Here is a 19,260-nt window from a genome sequence, read left to right on the forward strand (position 1 = left end):
TGAGAAGTCAGCAGCTTGCTTTGGTTTCTATTGTTCTCAAGCAGCTTATCAGTAGCTGTGCAGTTCTAGATGCAAGAAGTAATAGAAAAAGTAAGGACATATTGCATTTCCTATAGTCTCATGCTTCCTTTTTAGCTCACCCATCTACCTTGACAGACAGCATTTGAAACATTATCTTATGCTTTTTTCATGGTAGTTGGGTTTGTTCCCGTCACTAGAAGAACTGGTTTACACAGCCTCTGAATTTGTACTCCTATTTCTGCCAAATGACCTCAGCTCTTGTAGAGTAAATCTTTCTTCATTATTGTAAACCAGATTAGGAAACTAATGTAATTTAAAAATAAACCAGAAGAACCAATGGTTACTTACCCATGTCAATTCCTTGGTGCCATTCCTTGCACAGGGAAAAGTGCTGTGAATCAGTGGAATGAAAGTAACCCCCTGCCTGTGAACAACCCACAAGACTCTCTATGCCATGATGTACTTCAATGCTTCTTACTTGTAACAGCACTGGGCTCTTCCATTAAAGCTCTGCCCTTATATGCCAAACACCCGAATCTTTTGGAATGATGTCCAACTTCTCGGGGTCATAAGGTTTGTACTTGCACAGTACTCATGAAAATGCACAGGCTAATCTAACAGAGGCGTGATGGAAGCACCTATGGTCTTATCAAATCTCTTCCATATATCTCTCTCAGAATGATGTACTTACACATAGAACAATTCCTATTGACACACTGTTCTAAGTTTCTGTCCCCAGATGCCATCCTCATATATTTATTTACCTTTTAATTTGCCATTTATGGTAGTTCACTCATATTATATTGGCCTTTTGTGTGTCTTTGGGTGGAAGTTATTTGTACTGAATTAATTTCTTTTCTACATCATATTTAGCTATAATCAAATACCAACTGTATTTAATTCTTTTGTTCATATTCTTTCTGATACTAGAAAAATATGCTTTAATTTGTCTCAAATCCAAATTAACTCATTCTGCCTCTACTTGGAAGAGTCATGTATACATTTCTTTGAGGATTAATCTCTGTTACCAATTTATTTGGTCTTATGGAGTTTTACAGCAACAAGACACATTTACCTACCTATAGGAAATCATCTCTTGTGCAAATATCTTATTCTAAAAAGTCAAGACTTGTAACAAGAAGCAATATAATTTATTAGTTAAGTGATTTAATCGGATAAAAAAAAAGTTCTCGGATGCATAAACTCCTATTCACATATAAAATTGAATCAACAAATATACTTCAAGCAAAGTACAGATATTGGTCTCAGTTCAGTTTCATTATTGTTAATCACTGTGACTGTCTGAGAGAAAAAGATAGTTAACAGCTGTGAAGCTGCGGGAGTTACTGCTAAGGATAGAGGTGATAAGGTCGGTAGCCTCTACTGGGTAGAGAGAGAGGGACAGATTATTATCCCCTGTGGAGTCATAAAGGTTAGCAGAAGAGATACTGTGAGGAAAATCACATAATGTGAGATAAACCAGACTTCTTACTGAGCTCTTGATATTATGATTTTTAGTATCCAGCAGAATAATAAACATTATATCCAGGCTCATCTTCTGAAAGTTAACAGATACTATGAGTGACCACTATTGCTTTGAGATGGAGGAATGATGACAAAAACAGACTCTTGATTTGTAGTGATGAGACCTTTAAAAGCATACAGTCTGACCTCTTTCACCAACACTGAAGCTCTGTTGTCTATAAATAACTTCTTATGTAAAGGCATATTGATGTCCATGCTACACTTGCTATAAAGACCCCAACCACCTGACTCAAATCTCAGAAAAAGATAACAGAAGTCACTCAAACCTAAGATGAGGGCAGAGAAGGCAAAGTTTGTTGAAAGAGGGATTTTGTGTGCTTAGTTACAGCATCTGGTGAGTGATGGTAGATTCATGTTTGTGGCCACGTAGCCATCCAGAAATACCAACTCTGGAAAGCCAAGATGCTTTTCAAAAACTTTCTCATCCAGAATGATTCCTGAGAGCCTCTGTCCAAACAGGTCAACATTTCCACAGAGACCTAAAAATAAAGGAAATTAGAATGAAAATGTTTATTTAAATTCTATTTCATACAAGTATTACAATACAGATGCTGTCAAAACACTAAGAAATATTTCATATGCAGCATTTTTTATGAGGCTTAAAAGAGCAGCTCAATGAACGTCTGACTTTATCTCACCACAATGTCAATTTATTTTCTGTGCTATTACTGCAGGTGATTATGTAGTCATGACTATATACTTCGACTTAAGTAGAAGAATGGGATACTTCACTATTCAAACGTACATTCCCTGTATATTAACAGTTGTTCTTTCCTGGGTATCCTTTTGGATTAAAAAAGATGCCACACCAGCAAGAACAGCATTAGGTAAGTTGTTAATAGTTCCTTTCTCTGCTCTTTTCATGTAGTTCCTCCACTATCATTTGAAAATGTCAGCTTCCTTTCAAAGACACAGCAAGATATATACTCTGGATTAATGCTACCATGTCTTGCAGACCTGGATATATTTATCATTGAAGCCTTTGGTTTTCTGCCTTTAAGAGGGTAATTTAAAGTAATCTACCCCAGCCCTTTGGAATGACACTGCCACCTATTTTGCATAATATTCTAGAATTAATGGCTGTCTCTTTCTTCTCGCTATGATATTTTGGTGACATTTTTCAAGAATTAATTAATTGCACTGCTGGCTTCCTTCTCTTCTGAAATGCTTCCCCACAGGATATAATGCCCTATGCAACCTGAAAACTGTAGGATATAATAACATTAACTCATTCAAGATGTTTTAAGCTTGTACACTTGAAGTTAAGCTCCACACTAGGTGTATAGATATTTTTCACAGGTTGTAGAGGAAAAAGTTGCGGGAAAGAAAAAGTGCTGTAGAGAAGAAGTGCTGGAAAAGGTTTCTGAGCATCTTATTTATGTCAGGACTGTTGTGTGCATTTTAGCATTGTTCTTTAGGATACACTCAGAAACTTTGACCATTTACTCTTATGTCTATATGAAAACCTGCAAGTTTTGCAAGCTCCAAGGGCATAGGGCTGTATAATAGCCAAATACAGGTGTAAATCAGAATTGAAGGAAAACAAAACAAAACAAAACAAAACAAAACATTGTACTCCTGAGCTGCAAATAACTAAATTTTTCAGAAGTCTAGGAAAAAGGGGAGGTTGTGTCAAGGTTTAAATGTCTGTTTTTAAGAGCAAATGTTAGCATTCCTAGTTATTCACTGCTTATTCCTGCTGGAGTTTCTCACCATCTCTATTCAACCAGCTAGACCCTCTGTATCATTTAAATACAAACCAACAAGCTATTAAATACTCACCTGCCCAATATTTGGACAGAAATGGATAGGAAACATTTGTAAGAGAACCTGAGTCCCCAGGTTTGAGAGGGTGATACTGCTGCAAGGAATTACTGAAGAATAAAAGCTGCAAACAAGCTGAACCTTCTCAGAGGTCACAAGAAGGCAGCAGGCATGGTGTCCTCAAGGGCTGCTGTGTACTCACAGGTCTTCATTTAACCACAGGATAGAAAAGGCCATTTGTATGAACCTTTTGTCTCTCCTCAATAGCTGATCAAGGGCCAACAGTACTTTTAATCCTTTTCCACCCAAATAACTAAGCCTTTACCAGAAATGCTTGTTACTTCTCATGTGAATCCATTTCTGTTAGCTCCCTTCCAAACACCAAAGCAGAGGCACAGTACTTGATCTCAGGAGGAAGACAACTTATTCAACTGTGCAGCTTATATACAGTTCTTCAAAAGGACTTGTCCTGTTCCTGTCTGTCCCTCTCCTGCACTAATAAATCTGAGCAGCCACCAATTTTAAGAGTACTGTAGTTTCCAGTAGAAACCCTCTGAAGGCTCTGAAGTGAAAAAAATAAAAAATAAAATTAAAAAAAATGGGAAGTGTTAACAAGATTTTGAAGCCCATTCATTTTGAATGAGATTTTAGCTGCTATGTCCCTTGAACTCTTACAGAAGTCACTTTCTAAGTCCTTGACTTATGGAAAAAAGCATATGGCCACCTATTCAGGGTGTCCTAAGGCATAGGATAAAAACCTTCTTCCTCCTAAAACTTCTATTTCAATAGCTTAACTTTCCACTGAATGACAGAAAAAATACCATATCCTTACCGTATCCTCTAAGTGTAAATTCCTTAATAACCTCAGCTTTATTTAAGCAATTAAGCTGTATGGCAGCCATTCCTGCTATCAGTCCTTAGGCACCTTTCTAGGTGGAGGCTATTTCAGCTTTAAATCTTAGCAAGTGACAAAGGGCATCTTTCAAGCCAAGAGCAGCTCAGTGACATGGAGCTGTACAGCAGAATCAATAGGAAGAAAAATCTCAGAAAACCTATAATAAGACAACTGCAAACAGAGATCACTGGTTCATATTTTACAGATAATTCTGTGCTAAAACCCATTTTTCATGAGGTCAGCACAAAACCATAATCTCCAGGATTTGCTCCAGAAATTTGTAAAACTAACAAACATAGCACTTCTGACCATTAAAAGCCATGTGGCATCACATGGGTCCAGTTTCATGAGGTAATTTTCTGAGAAAGGAATGTTCAGTCTTCATTCCCCTTCTGTGAATGCCAAAGTGCCTTTACACTGTGGCTCTGGCTACATGATGTACCCTAAGACTAAGAGTTATTCTGTGACTCCCTCCACTTCCTGGACTGTGTGAAGATGGCCCAAAGGTGAGGATGGAGCAGATGTGCATTCGCCTGTTGCTGGCTGAGTAGACTTGCCTCTAGTGACCAGAAAATTGAGCAACAGGCCTTTAGCATACTTCCCTGCTGAAGAACTTTCTTCTTAAATTGGATGGCTCAATGGAGATAAGGAAAGATTGGCCACGCTCTGTCTTTTTTAACTAGGAGTGGAAAGCCCTATGTGTGTGCAGAGAGTCACACAACATCAATTTGGGTTATCGTTCATAATGCTTAATTTATTTAAGAGAAAAGAAAAATGGGAAGAAAGGTGTCTAACAGATTGCATTACTAATTTTCTGGAAGAAGCGTTCATATCCTGTCCCTGTGGGAAGTTCCCTACACCATACAGTTAATTTTTTCAATTAATTAGACTCAGATGTAGGTTAGAGCTCTGGTCACAACAGTGTTATTCTCCCTGCCTCACCCCCATAACCAGCAGGAACTTCAGAGAAAAAATGTATTCATATATTGAGGTCATGAATTGAAATGTTCCAAGGCTGTATTCAGTGGTAACAGTGACTAACTCCTAAAACTCTCATAGAGAATTTAATTACTGGGCTAAAATATAAATTTTTTAATAAATAAAGTCGAATGACTACAAAATGTATGTATGTGGGTCACTTCTTTCTGTGCACAGAGTCCTGTTGCTCCCAAATTGCAAATGGCCTCTTGACTCTTGGGATGCAGTAAGCAGATGTTCCCAGTTTACTGTAGGTGTCCTTGTATAATGCAGCCTATAAATCTGTCTGAGCAACAACACACACATGCACATTTGGAGAGTGGTGCATGGCAAAACTGTGAGTAATACAGCCAAAGGCAAACCACTGAAATTGTCCCGCTAATTAGTTGAAATGAATTGTAGACTCAGTGCACCAAAAATGCCCCAAGTATAACTGCATTAATGTGAAGGACTAGCATCAGGGAAACATTTCACTCTCTGAAATTAATGAGTAATTTCCTAAGCTATTGGCAACTACTCAGGGTTACATGAAGGACAGGTTTTACCCCTTTCTGAATAACTTTAAGTAATAAGCTATTTCTGTACTGGAAAAACTAAATGCAATCAGGGGTATTTGACTGAGGGGAAAAATGGGACCATAATAATCCTTTCAGCAGCACTGTCCAGAGGCAGCAAAGTGCACTTTAAGACTTGGCATCATAACCTCTTTTTAACATGCTCTTTGAGGGGCTGAGGCCCAGAGTGACAACGTGACTCATTCCAGGCCACCTGAAGAGTCAGTGGGAAAATGGAAATAGAATTTGAGTGTTGGATGAGAACTGTGTTTTGTGATCCTTGCTTATATTCCTCTCCATTCAAAGAGAAGAAAAAAAAAAAATGTCTCTCTGCTGTTTCTGCCCATCTCTAGTAATCAAAATGATCTTCTCCCAATGTTCACAGTCAAGAGCAGACAGCAAGTGTCTGAAGAAAAGTTATGATTTGGAAAATAAGAGGTTGCTTTTCACAAGGATGAAGGGAATTAGGTTAAACTGAAGATTTTTTCTGAGCTTTTCCCCTGCTTTTATAAAATGGGTATAATATATAATATGACTGGGCAGTTGCTACGCAGCAACTTCAAACTGTAGGTTAAAAAAAAATGCAGTGGGTATCAAGACCAGCAATGTGTTGATATAAAGGAAGATACAGATGGGTATAATATATAATATGACTGGGCAGTTGCTACGCAGCAACTTCAAACTGTAGGTTAAAAAAAAATGCAGTGGGTATCAAGACCAGCAATGTGTTGATATAAAGGAAGATACAGATGATGTTTGATAAAAAATGAACATTGCTCTCCTTACCATTCCATCTTAAGCTCATTCAAACAAGTAAGGCAGTATACATTTTCCCACAAGAAAATAAGAAAATTTGAGCCTCCCTAACCAAAGAGTTTCTAACACTGATAGTCTTGCTACCTCACTTGGCCAACTGCTGTACAGTAAGCAGCTTTCAGCCAGTAATAATCTTAAATAACTGTTTAGACCAATGATCTAAAGGTTAAAGTGTTCTCATGCTTTATGTATCCCTACATCATTGATCTACCAGACAATACCTTTTGATTTATTAAATAGTATCTTTGGTATGGAATTTGCCCAGAGAATATAAATGCCACAAATGGTATTTGCAAACGTGCTGCCACTCACACGTGTCTACCTGAAAATTTTGAAGCCAGGTCACTTCAAATCTGTCTATGGCTTAAATATAGATTTCTGTTGACAAAGACAGTTTCACAGGACTGCAAATTTCAATAACAGACACAAAGCTCACTTTACAGCCCTTCTATCCCCAAAGTGAGAGACCTAACAGTTTCATCTGCCAAGATTTATTGTATTTGAAACCAGTCAACAAACCAATTTTTCTCAGTAGGATAGATAAAATGAGATAAGGGTAAGGTATCTAGATATTCTGTTTGGAAATGATAGATGTTGCGTATGTGCATATCTGTATATTCTGACTTATAAATAGGAATACAAGACTGTATTATCTTGTGCACCTCATTCTCCTTGCTCTCTGTATGTGTCCCCATAAGACTCAGTTTAATATTTCAAAACTTGTGTCAATGTGTCAGATTTGATAAAATTTGATAAAATTGATAGAGAGAATTTAATTATTTCAAAAACTCTTTATTTGCTTATGATCTGAGTTGGAATCCAAGTCCAATCCTCAGTTTAAATGAAGAATGATTATTTTATGTTGGATTTCATATACTGTAAAAATATTTTATAAAAAATAATAGAAGTAGAGATCTGTTTCTTTAACCTTTAGATGTTTCCATCTATGTGCTTAGCACTTGCCTCATGTCCTTGCCATAATTTGAAATGTGGCACATAATCCAGAAACTGTGACTGCGTGTGATAATATTAAGCTTTCCTTTCCCTGAGGTTTTGTATTCTGATAGCAAAATGTGATTTGTTGTCAAAGTGATGGATAGTATCAGTTTCAAAAGGAAAAAAAAAAAAAAAAAAAAAAAAAGCGAGAGAGAGAGAAAGAGAGAAATCTTATATCATTGTTGAATCTTTAAATTTAGTGGAATTATTGTGCTTCAATCGGTTAAAATTGGTCTGTAGCCACTCAAAACTCCAAGACCTGTAGCAGTGATGTATAGACAACACAATTTGCTGGGTTGGTTTTTCTTAGTTCTCAACTAAAGCTTTAAGGTTGTCAGTCTCGGGCATAATTCTGTCAGGATATCACATTTAGGCTTAAGAAAGCTCAACTCATAGTCTGAGTTGAGGACTTTTGTACTTAAGTACAAAGGCCAATGGCAATTTTTCTTTCACTTCTCCACCTTTCAGTCCATATGCAGTGTGGCAGCTGGTTGTCATTACAGATACCTACAAAATAGTTCATCATAAATTATACATAGTTACACTCCAATTTCACTAAAAATAGAGGAAAAGTAGTACATTGTTAATAACTGCATTCCATGTGAAAAAAAAAATAGGCTTTTGCAAATGGCCCTTCCAAGCATTTCAAGCATTTTTCCTTTTTTTTTTTTCCTTTTTTTTTTTTTTTTCCTTTTAATAAAAAAGTGTCCTAAAGTAATCTGAGATAATATCATTGGATGAAAGGGAACTGAAAACTTGCCCTTGAGTCCAGGTAAAAAGGACAATATTTGTTGTGTTGGAAGACAAAGACTATAGATTTTGAGAATTTTTTTGAAGGCAATAAAATACTTGAGTGCTGGTGCATGTAAATGCTGCTCTATAAAAGACAGATTTATGTTAGAAATCTAAATGGGGTTTAGAAAGTATTAAAGAACTTTATTTCATATTGTAGAGTTTGTCATAGCCGTATGCAGTGCTTCTGAGGTTAGTGGCCTGTGGCCACTAACACCAAGGCCTGTGGTATGGTCATACAAAAAGTCAAATTAACTTATAGTTAGTATGGGCCAAATCAAGGCTAGTGAGCCAACATCTTTTGCAGCTGGACGTCTGTGCAGTTGACTACTGTGGTGAATGGTTACCTATGGAGGTTGTCTCTGGAGCTTTTAGAAGCATCAGTTAGCTCCAGAGCTGTATTTGAGGGGTATGGAGACCTGGAGACTTGTAGCTGGATCACGGCAGCCACATATATTGGGAAGTGGCATAGCTGAGAGGAAACATATATTTTCCTAATATCTTTTAGATACAAAATATATTTACAAATTCTAAAAACATGTCTATGCTGAAGTTCAGAAATGTAATTGCAGTTCATATGTAGACTAAAGTAGTAGTAGTAATTTAGCGAAAGCCACAAAACCTCAGAGAAAGTTGAAAAAAAAAATCTGTAATACTGGGGCAACTCTTTTGTACTATTTGTGCTGTTACATTTGTATTGACAGATGAACTGGCTAGCTTAAAGTTTGCATGTAGTACAGTGGATGCTCTGGATTCTGGTGCAAGACAGCCAAATATTGAGGTTACATGCACTGAATAAGGGAGTTTCCCACTTCCTACCAGTATTGTTTTGATCTTAGTTATTGGGTGGTGATTTTTTCAGCAACATTTTTTTCCCATTTCTATTTGCTATTTGTTGTAAGAGAAGGTCTAGGCTCAGGAACTATTCTGGCTCTTCCAGGAACTTTCTGATGATTTGAATGGGGAGGGTTATTCTTGTGAATTACTGTAGTTTCTATCAAATGCTACAAATCAAAGGTGGGCATTCTTTTGTGAAGAGAAAGTAGTCAAAAGTAATCCATAGGACTTCTTTCTCTCCAGAGTGCCATTTGTGGGAAATAATTTTACTATAAGGCATAATTTCAGTTATTCCCTGCCATTTCAAACACTGTACCATTGCAAAATACCACTTTAACTATAAAAAGCAAGATTACCTTACAGTTATGTTGTTTTTAGAGCAGGCTCTCTCTTGAGACTTATTTGAGTGAGAGCTTTATTTTTCTTTCCAAATCATTGAGGAGTTTTATTTTTTTTTTCTATCAGAAGGCTTGCAGTACATAACAGATGATTAAAAGCATCAGTCCAAAGCAGGAATGAAAAGACTTCTATTGCTGAGAAATGAACACAAATGATATGAATTACCCCAGCAGCCAAACAACTGACACCCCATAGGCTTCATTCTAATACTGGTTTTATTGTTTCAGGATATTTCACTTTAAGTAATCCTGATTTTATTCATTATTACTAAATCAATCTAAGATGTGATGCTTTGTACAAATTGAAAAGGCTATTTCTATTAAGGTTACATCTGAATTTTGTCTGTTTTCCCTGAGTCAGAAGGAAAACAGCAATGGAGCAATCCCAAGAAAGCAGCACTGTAAAAAATATATTTTTCATAGTCAGAGATTTGCAGCAAGTTTTTTCCCTTCCCTTCCCTTCCCTTCCCTTCCCTTCCCTTCCCTTCCCTTCCCTTCCCTTCCCTTCCCTTCCCTTCCCTTCCCTTCCCTTCCCTTCCCTTCCCTTCCCTTCCCTTCCCTTCCCTTCCCTTCCCTTCCCTTCCCGCTTAGTACAAGATTCTTCATTACAGCAGTATTGCTGTGATGAACTCCATGTTTCCTTCTTTGTTGTTGTTCTACTTTTGTTGTTGTTGTTGCTTCTTTCTTTGCTTCTTTAATTGTTCTGGGTTCGATATCTTTTAAGCTTTACACTTTTCTTCAAAAATTTCATTTTCTCCTCCTGAACCCCCAACTCCAACCTAACTGGGACCAGAAAAAGAAGAGATGAGGAAAACCACACTGAGAGGCATGGGAACCTCAGTTTTGCAAAGACAAATGTAAACAGCTGAGGAAATATTTGTTTACAAAGTACCAGTGGTTCTACTGATGTTATTTTTTTTTCATTGCTTTTATACTACCAGATGAAATTAATGAATTTCCTTTAATTAATTGGGTAGACTTTGGCACTCTGTTTTATGTGTTGGTTTCCAAAGGTTATTCTGTGGCTGCAGAAAGGATGTTGCATACAATTAAAATCAGATTTCCTCTGCAGGAATTACCACAGTATTGACCATGACAACTTTGAGTACCATTGCAAGGAAGTCATTACCCCGTGTCTCCTATGTCACCGCTATGGATTTGTTTGTGACTGTATGCTTTCTATTTGTCTTCGCTGCTCTGATGGAGTATGCAACCCTCAACTACTACTCCAGCTGCAGGAAACCAAACTGTACTAAGAAGAAAAAGTCGGTAAGATGGGAGTGCTTTAATTTGTTTTTGAGACTGTATCTGGCCCTGAGAGCAGAGAATCATTCAGTGACATCCTGTCACTCATGACACTCCACTCGTCCTAGCTTTTCCCAGTTCATGGTATGATCTGCACTGAAAGCCTATGGAGAAAGTTTGCTCAGAAACTTTCCTAACTGCTCAGAAAGTTTCCTAACAGATGCATTCTGCTGACCATGAAGCAGAAGCCATGCCCATGTATTTTTTTTTTCCCTCCCATTATTGTGCTGTTAGTCAAAAAGGACTCCACTGGAAGAGAGTTCATAGCTTTTTATACAATTATAGGTACATCGATGTATATTCAAATTCATATGTTATCTTGTGGCTTAACAGGTCTGGAAATATTTGTGAACTTTACAAACGAGATTTCATTTTTTTTTTGTTTTCCTTGTTTTTTTTTTTTTTTTTTTTTTTTTTGTTTTGTTTTTGTTTTGTTTTGTTTTGTTTAGGGGGGGAGGGGGGTGGGAACCAGTATTTGTTTTTAACCCTATGCACAAATGTTTCCACATACAAAAACAGATGAGATCACTTACAAAGGTATTATATGTGGTTGCATTTTTGGACAAAAAGACTCACCCAGGAGTAATGAACACACAAGTTCTTTATGTAGAATTAAAACAGCCATGTAGGAAGAATTTTCTGGTGTCCATCATAATTGACTAAGAGAATGGCAAGAGGCAGTATAATGAAGAAAAAAAAAACTCAGTTTAAATGCCAGGAAGGGGAAGCAGGTTGTCCACTCAACATCACTGGAAAATCTGTGTTTGAGATCGGTAGTTGGAGAAATTGGATGCCATTTTGTGCAATGGAGGAAACAATCAGGAAAACAGGAATAGGAACCATAACAGGAAAAAATGTGAAGGAGGAAATTGGAAAGAGAGAAGGCATCATAGATCATGAGACAGAAATGGATTGAATGAAGTGCTACAGAAAGTGATTGAATGAAGAACTAATGCAGGAAAAGACAGAATGCATATGGAATTAGAGAAAGCCTAGAAACCCATAAACTTAGTCAATGAAAACTCCATTAAACCTCTAATAGCTTCTTGTAAAAATGCATTGCACAAGAAAGGCAAAAGAAGAGTGTTACCAAAAGAAATTTATGAGACAATCAAAATGAACTTGCTAATGATCAAACTAAAATTGCCATCCTATAGGGAGACTGAATGAAAAAGCCATTAGTATCTGTGAGTTGGATATATTTCCAGACATGTGAAAGAAGCTGAGGGAAAACATGCAACATTGATGATATTTAGGTTAACACAAGAAGAAATCCTTACTTAGCTATCGTTTGCTAAATTAAAAAAAAAAAATGTTGAATAAAGACAAAGTGGATGGAAACTAGGTGCACATTCTGCTGAGGTTTCATGCAGCTATAAATTGTGCAGAATATTATGCTAAGTATACTGAATATTCAGTATGAATAGTTCTATGGAGAAATGCATTTTAGGGTTTATTTTAAGAAACATTATTGAACATTGGACGAATATGAAGCAATAATTATGTTTTCTTCTGAATATTTCTTTTGTTATCTTTATTTAAGCTACCTGATGTCAGTTTTGGTCATGTGATGGTAAGTATACTATTTTATTCTCTGATAGCAATGGAGGCTGGAATGTATGGTTGACTTTTATATGCAATAATTTCTGATAAAGCTGTATTGCTATGTTATGCTTTACCTTGACTTCACTATAAATATTGTTTTGCTTTTTTGATAAAAGGTCACTTTGTTTTTGGCTTTGGCAGAGGAACATAACTGCCTCTTTCTATCAGGATTTATCAAATGATTTGGGAGGGAGAAGAGAAGTGTAAACATTATGTGCTATTTCTACCTAGGAATGTCATGTGTCTGCTTTATGTAATACTACAGTTTCTCATTACATTCTAGTAAAAAGTAATAAGCACAAGACCTACCATAAATGTACATGGAGATTTAACTGAATTTCATAGAAAATAATTCATTTATGTGTATCTGTAAAGTCTTTAGCAAATTTTCAGTTGAATTTTTTTAGGAACAAAAGTTTAGCACAGAGTTGCGTTAGTACTGTATCTACAAATAGAATTAATTCTATTCCTCAAACTTCCAGGTAACTATTTCTTTAAGTACCACTGTAATAAAATTTAAACTGAGCAAAAAATTGTGTCTCTATTTTGTATGAAATCTGTAACCATGATACATACTACAATATACACAAAGTAGGCAGAGGGCCAATTAATCAGCTGCTTGGATGATCTGTTTTTCAGTAATCAGATACAAATAAGTACAACAACAGAACCAAACCATTCTATTCACACTTCTTGATTTGTATAATCTGAACTTTATGATTTACAACTGCTAGCTCCATGTTACTAGCTCACCTTCTATAAATATTGTTAAAAAAATGCTCTTAAAAAAAAAAAAAAAAAAAAAAGTTTTCTGAAGTATTTATTTTACTCTATAAAGAGCTCATATAGCATTGAAAGTCTGCTTATTGATAATGAATGGCTTACAGGAGACATTGCATTTATATACTTCCTACTGCTGTCATTCTCTGGAAATAATTTTCTGAAATGTTAAGTCAATAAAGCACATTGAATTCACTTGCTGCTTCCCATCAGCAGGCAAGTGTTCAGCCACTTCCAGGAAAGCAGGGCTCATCATATGTAATGTTTTTTAGGAAGACAAATGCCATCACTCCAAATGTCACACACACACACACATATACCAATACTTCTTTACCCCAGCTTGTATTGCTTAGCATGATGTCATATGGGATGGAATATCCCTTTGGTCAGCCTGGGTCACCTTTCCTGGTGTACTCCCATCCTCCACGCTGGCAGGGGTTGGATGAGAAGCTGAAAACTCCTTGGCTCTGTGTAAGCACTGCTCTGCAACAACTGAAAACATTGGTGTGTTATCACCACTATTTTCATCAAAAATCCAAAACACAACATTGTGAGAGCACCTATGAAGAAAATTAACTCTATCCCAGCCTATCCATGACACCTGGGCAGCCCATTCCAATACTCAATCACTCTTCTGTGAATAAGTTCTTCCTGATATGAAATCTAAACCTCCCCTGGTGCAACTTAAGACTGTTTCCTCATGTCCTATCACTTGTCACCTGAGAAAAGAGACCAACACACTCTTAACTACAATGTCCTTTCAGGTAGTTGTTAGACAGTGATCAGGTCTCCCCTCAGCCTCTTCCAGACTAAACAAGCCCAGTTTCCTCAGCTGCTCCTCATATGTTTTATTTTCTAGTCCCTTCACCAGCTTCATTGCTCTTCTCTGAATGCGTTGTAGCAGCTCACTATCTTTCTGGTAGTGAGGGGCTCAAAACTGAACATAGTACTCAAGGTGTAGTCTCACTAGTGCTAAGTACAGAGGGACAATCACTTAGAATCATAGAATGGTTTGGGTTGGAAGGGACCTTAAAGATCATCCAGTTCCAACCCCCTGCCATGGGCAGGGACACCTTGCACCAGACCAGTTTGCCCAAAGCCCCATCTAGCCTGGCCTTGAACACCTCCAGGGATGGGGCATCCACAGCTTCTCTGGGCAGCCTGTACCAGTGCCTCACTGTCCTCTGAGTAAAGATTTTCTTCCTAATATCTAATCTAAATCTACTCCCTGTTAGTTTAAAGCCATTACCCCTTGTCCTGTCACTCCACTCCCTGACAAAAAGTCCCTCCCCAGTTTTCCTGTAGGCCCTCTTTAGGTCCTGGAAGGCTGCTATAAGGCCTCCCTGGAGCCTGCTCTTCTCCAGGCTGAACAATGTCAACACCCTCAGTCTGTGTCCCTCTGGTGCTCAGGGGCCCAGAGCTGAATGCAGTACTCTGGACTTCCCTTGTCTTGCTGGCCATGCTATTTCTGATTCAGGCCAGGAAGCCATTGGCCTTCTTGGCCACCTGGGCCCACTGCTTGCTGATGTTCATCTGGCTGTTGACCAACACCCGCAGGTCTTTTTCTGCCAGGCAACTTTCAAGCCATTCTTCCCCAAGCCTGTATCACTGCATGGGGCTGTTGTGACCCAGCACAATACCCAGCATTTAGCCTTGTTAAATGACTGGACACAATGGACACAGCCCATCAATCCAGACTATCCAGATCCCTCTGCAGAGCCTTCCTACCCACGAGCAGATCAACGTTCCTGCCCAGTTTGGTGTCATCTGTGAAATTCCTAAGGGTGCACTCAATCTCCTTATCAATATTATTGATAAAAATATTAAACATAGCTCACACCAATACTGAGCCCTTGGGAATACCACTTGTGACTGGCTGACAACCAGATTTAACTCCATTCACAATGACCCTTTGGGCCTGGCAATCCATCCAGTATTCTACCCGGTGAAAATTACTTCCATCCCAGCAAGGAACAGCCAGTTTCACTAGCAGAATGCTGTGGAAAATAGTATCAAATGTTTGCCTCACAGAAGGCTAACAGTATCCTGGACTGCATTAGGCAAAGCACTGCCAATGGGTTGAAGGAGGTAATCTTTCCCCTCTACTCAGCAATGGTGGGGCCATACCAGGAGCACTGTGTCCAGTTCTGGGCTCCCCAGTATAAGAGAGACATGAACTGGAGAGATTCCAGTGAAAATGAAAAGATACTGGAGCAGCCCACTTGTGAGGAAAGGCTAAGATCTAGGCCTGTTCAGGCTGGAGAAGAGAAGGCTCAGGGGGATCTCACCAGTGTCTATAAATATTTATAGGAAACATGCAAAGAGAATGGTGCCAGGCTCTTTCCTGTGGTGCCCAGTGACAGGACCAGAGACAATCGGCACAAAATGGAACACTGGAGGTTCCCTCTGAACATCAGAAAGCACTTCTGTACTTCCTGCAGGTGACAGTGCTGGCATAGGCTGCCCAAAGATGTTGTGGGGTCTCCTTCTTGGAGATTTTAAAAAGCCTCCTGGAGATGGTCCTGGGCAAGGCCTCTGGGTGGCCCTGCTTGAGTAGGGGGGTTGGACCAGATGGCCTCCAGTAGTGCCTTACCAACTCAGCCATTCTGTGGTTCTGTGATTCTGTGACCAAGCAGATACCATTCACCTTCACTTGGTATCTAGTCAGCTCTAGACCCTTCTTAACTGACAGAAATTAAAGCATCCAGATTAACCTAATTGTTTTATCGGTATATTTATCTTATGCCATGAGTAGAAACTTGGTAGAACAAAACAATAACAAATTAAAAATATATATATCGATAGATGAGAATGTTTTCTTTGCAAAACCAGGGTATTTCTTTCTCTTCATTTTCCAAAATCATATGGGGGATCTAAATTTGCCTTTATACTTTTTAAAACAAAAATTGTAGCCAGGTATATAAAAAAAGTTAGTCCATGAGTAGGAAATTTTCAAAAAGCATACAGGAAATGGACAATATATGATATAGTAGTACAGCACAATTCCATGTATACTTTAATGATAGCCATTTTTCTGTCCAAAGTGCTACAGGAATGTACAATAACCTGAGACCTTTTCCATGTGGCAGCCCATTGTAAAACTCTGACATCAGCCACCTGAAACTTTAAAAATGAAAGAGAAGACCAGGACAGTGTAATTTGTGTTATCTAATCTCAGAGATAGTCATTCACAATAAATGGATTCACAATAATCTGCTTCTAAATTGGAATCTGTTTGCTGTTCATTTCACAATGTACCTGGAAGATTTTAGTTATTTACTTACACTGAGATGAATTGTGCCCAAGAAGTAAATGGCTGGATAGCTTAGGGACCATGTTCAGAAGTAGTTACCTACATCACAGACACCGACATCTGAGCAGGAGAGCTCCCACATCAAATTCTTAGCTCATATGTAATGAGATGGGTAATACTGTGGCATGCAAAATCAAACAGAAGAAGGAAAATATCCTAAGAGGCACCTTAACTGTGACCTGTTTCACATGCAGGGTGAAAGTTTTCATGTATGTCTCCACACCTTCAACAGAAGGTATATTCTGTATAGCAAGCATAGAAGGGGCCTGGACTTTCCTAGACAGCTCCCTCTAGAGTGTAAGGAGGCATGATGCAGGAGCATGTGTAGCTTGTTAGTACATGCTCCTCCAGGCAATGGCAATGCTTAGTACAATGGGAAGGGGAGGGACCCCTGAGAAAACACTTGGAGAAAACCACGATGACAGCGCTGAGGTCTACTTTGTCAGGATGGTGCAGACAGGCAGCAAAGCAGATAGGAGCTTTCCTAGCTTTCCTGGTGATGACAGCAGAGGAGGTGACCTTTGTGAGGGTCAGGTGACTGGCTTGATGAGAGATATTATCATAAGAAAGTACCTTTCATGAACAGGAAATGATGTGACAGGAAAGGTGACAAAATGTAAATAGGGATTTCATTGAAGAAGGAGAGATCTGTAAGTGCGAGTCAAACTCTGAGGCATGATATCCAAGTGTCCTGCTTCTGAGCATGATTAGTGCAAAAACCACTAAGGGCACATGCCTAGGAGTGGCATTTAAAATCCTGTGCTGAAATCATAGTTATCTGTTGCTAACCATATCTGTTTTTACAAATCATGGTAAGGTTAAGAGAATGCAGCTTATTTAAGTTGCCACTCCACAACATCTATATGGAAATTCTTCTGAAAAGGCATCCTTTGAGGGAAAGAAAGTTGTTCCCTAAATCTAGAATTCCTGTGGTATTGACATCTTACTCCTATCATCTTTCATGTCTCCTGTGTTTTTTCCCATGATTATCAATTGTGCATCATCCATAAAAGTTTATCAAACTGTTGATTTCTTTTTCTCTCCTCAGAATTATTCTGTACTTGATATGAGACCACCAACTACAGTCATCACATTGAACAATGCCATGTACTGGCAAGAATTTGAAGAGGCGTGCGTCTATGAATGTCTGGATGGGAAAGACTGCCAGAGCTTTTTCTGTTGTTATGAAGAATGTAAATCAGGCTCATGGAGGAGAGGACGGATTCACATAGACATCTTAGAACTTGATTCTTACTCTAGGGTCTTTTTTCCTACGTCCTTCCTGCTGTTTAACCTGGTCTACTGGGTTGGATACCTCTATCTTTAAATGTTGCCTGTAGTGGTGAAGACTGTCGTGTTTTCACACTGTGGAGGTGCAGAAAAAGTGAAGGACATGGTGAGATTCATCTCAAATTATAGAGGCCACATTAACCTTCACCATCACAGAGCCTGATGAAGAATTTTAATATGTAATTTCCTGAGAAAGAAAAATGTGGAAGAATTCTCTCCTTACTGCTATTCATTTTAAGGGAAAGATTCTTACAAAATTCAGCTGAATTTGTAGTGTAAGCAATGTTTATGAATAATTATTGTATATTAGAATTCTTACTATTCTCCCTTGGCATAGAAGCTATACACAATTCAGGCAAGGGTTAAGTATGTCATTTTTGTTCTTCATTCCCATACTTTCTTCAAAATGTTGCCATATCCCTGAGGCTCAGAGAAACATATACTGGCACTAGCAAACAAGCTAAAGCCAGTGAAACCACCCATTTATATTTAAACTTGCTTGAGCTATTTCCCGTAGGTTCTAGGAAATATTTTCCTGATGATCTCCTTGATATAGAGAAACCACCAAAAGACAGTAATAAATGTCTTTGGTGAGATTAAAACAGGTAGGCTACTCACTGCAAAGGTCTGGGATTTGTGGAATTAGCCACTTACCAAATGTATTGGTTTTAATTTGAGATGAAAAGGCAGAGTTCTAAGAACGCTAATATTTTGATATAAATAAAACTTGACTATCTCTGAGACAACTTAAGGCATAACTTCTACTGTTTTTCAAGCTTTTAACTGTCTTTTTTTATGACTGGTTAAACACAGGATGGTCATTGATTTCTAAAGTACTCGAAGCAGGACAAGATTCCTGCTTGTTTGTGTCATTGTAGCAGATTACAGTTTATAGGCCATGAGTAAAAATCACTATATAATAATAGCACTAGGAATATGTGACTTTCTTCAGATTGCAATTTACTAAAAAGTGCTCTCATGCATTCCTATCTTTTCTCTTCCAAAGTTATTTTATAAAATAAAATTAAAAAAATTTAAAAAAAAAAAAAAAATGAATGCCAAAGGCCATTTTAATTTCTTCCATAAAGTTAAATTTTGCAGTCCTTATTTATGTCATATATTCCTTGGATCTGACCTGAAGACTGAATACTTTTATGGGACTGTCACCCCTGGATCAAACATGGAATAGCTGGCACATGTAGAGAAGGTTGTCTTGATCTTTCCTAAACTACCAACTACATTTTAGTACAGAGGGGTATTTTGTACTTTTCAAACTTTTGACCATTGTATTCTTAAAAGGACCGTTTTTTTCAACAATTAGTTTTACAGTGTTAAACTAGATTACTTTTTTTACAGACTGTCTCAATTGTT

At 37.9% G+C, this 19,260-nt stretch overlaps 1 protein-coding gene across 1 annotated transcript in view; it reads left to right on the top strand.

Annotated features, from left to right (window-relative positions):
- GABRG3 (gamma-aminobutyric acid type A receptor subunit gamma3) overlaps positions 1-17,926 on the top strand; it is a gene marked incomplete at both ends in the record, with an annotated part of 338,735 nt that extends 320,809 nt beyond the window's left edge. Inside the window, 4 exons of the mRNA XM_084284963.1 lie at positions 2,241-2,393; positions 10,669-10,865; positions 12,445-12,474; positions 17,648-17,926. Of these exons, the coding sequence (XP_084141089.1) occupies positions 2,241-2,393; positions 10,669-10,865; positions 12,445-12,474; positions 17,648-17,926 (659 nt within the window). The remainder of the gene's footprint in view (positions 1-2,240; positions 2,394-10,668; positions 10,866-12,444; positions 12,475-17,647) is intronic.
- Positions 17,927-19,260: the final 1,334 nt, after the last annotated feature.

Source organism: Netta rufina (assembly GCF_964035555.1).
Source record: "Netta rufina genome assembly, chromosome: 1".
Taxonomy (NCBI): Eukaryota; Metazoa; Chordata; class Aves; order Anseriformes; family Anatidae; genus Netta; species Netta rufina.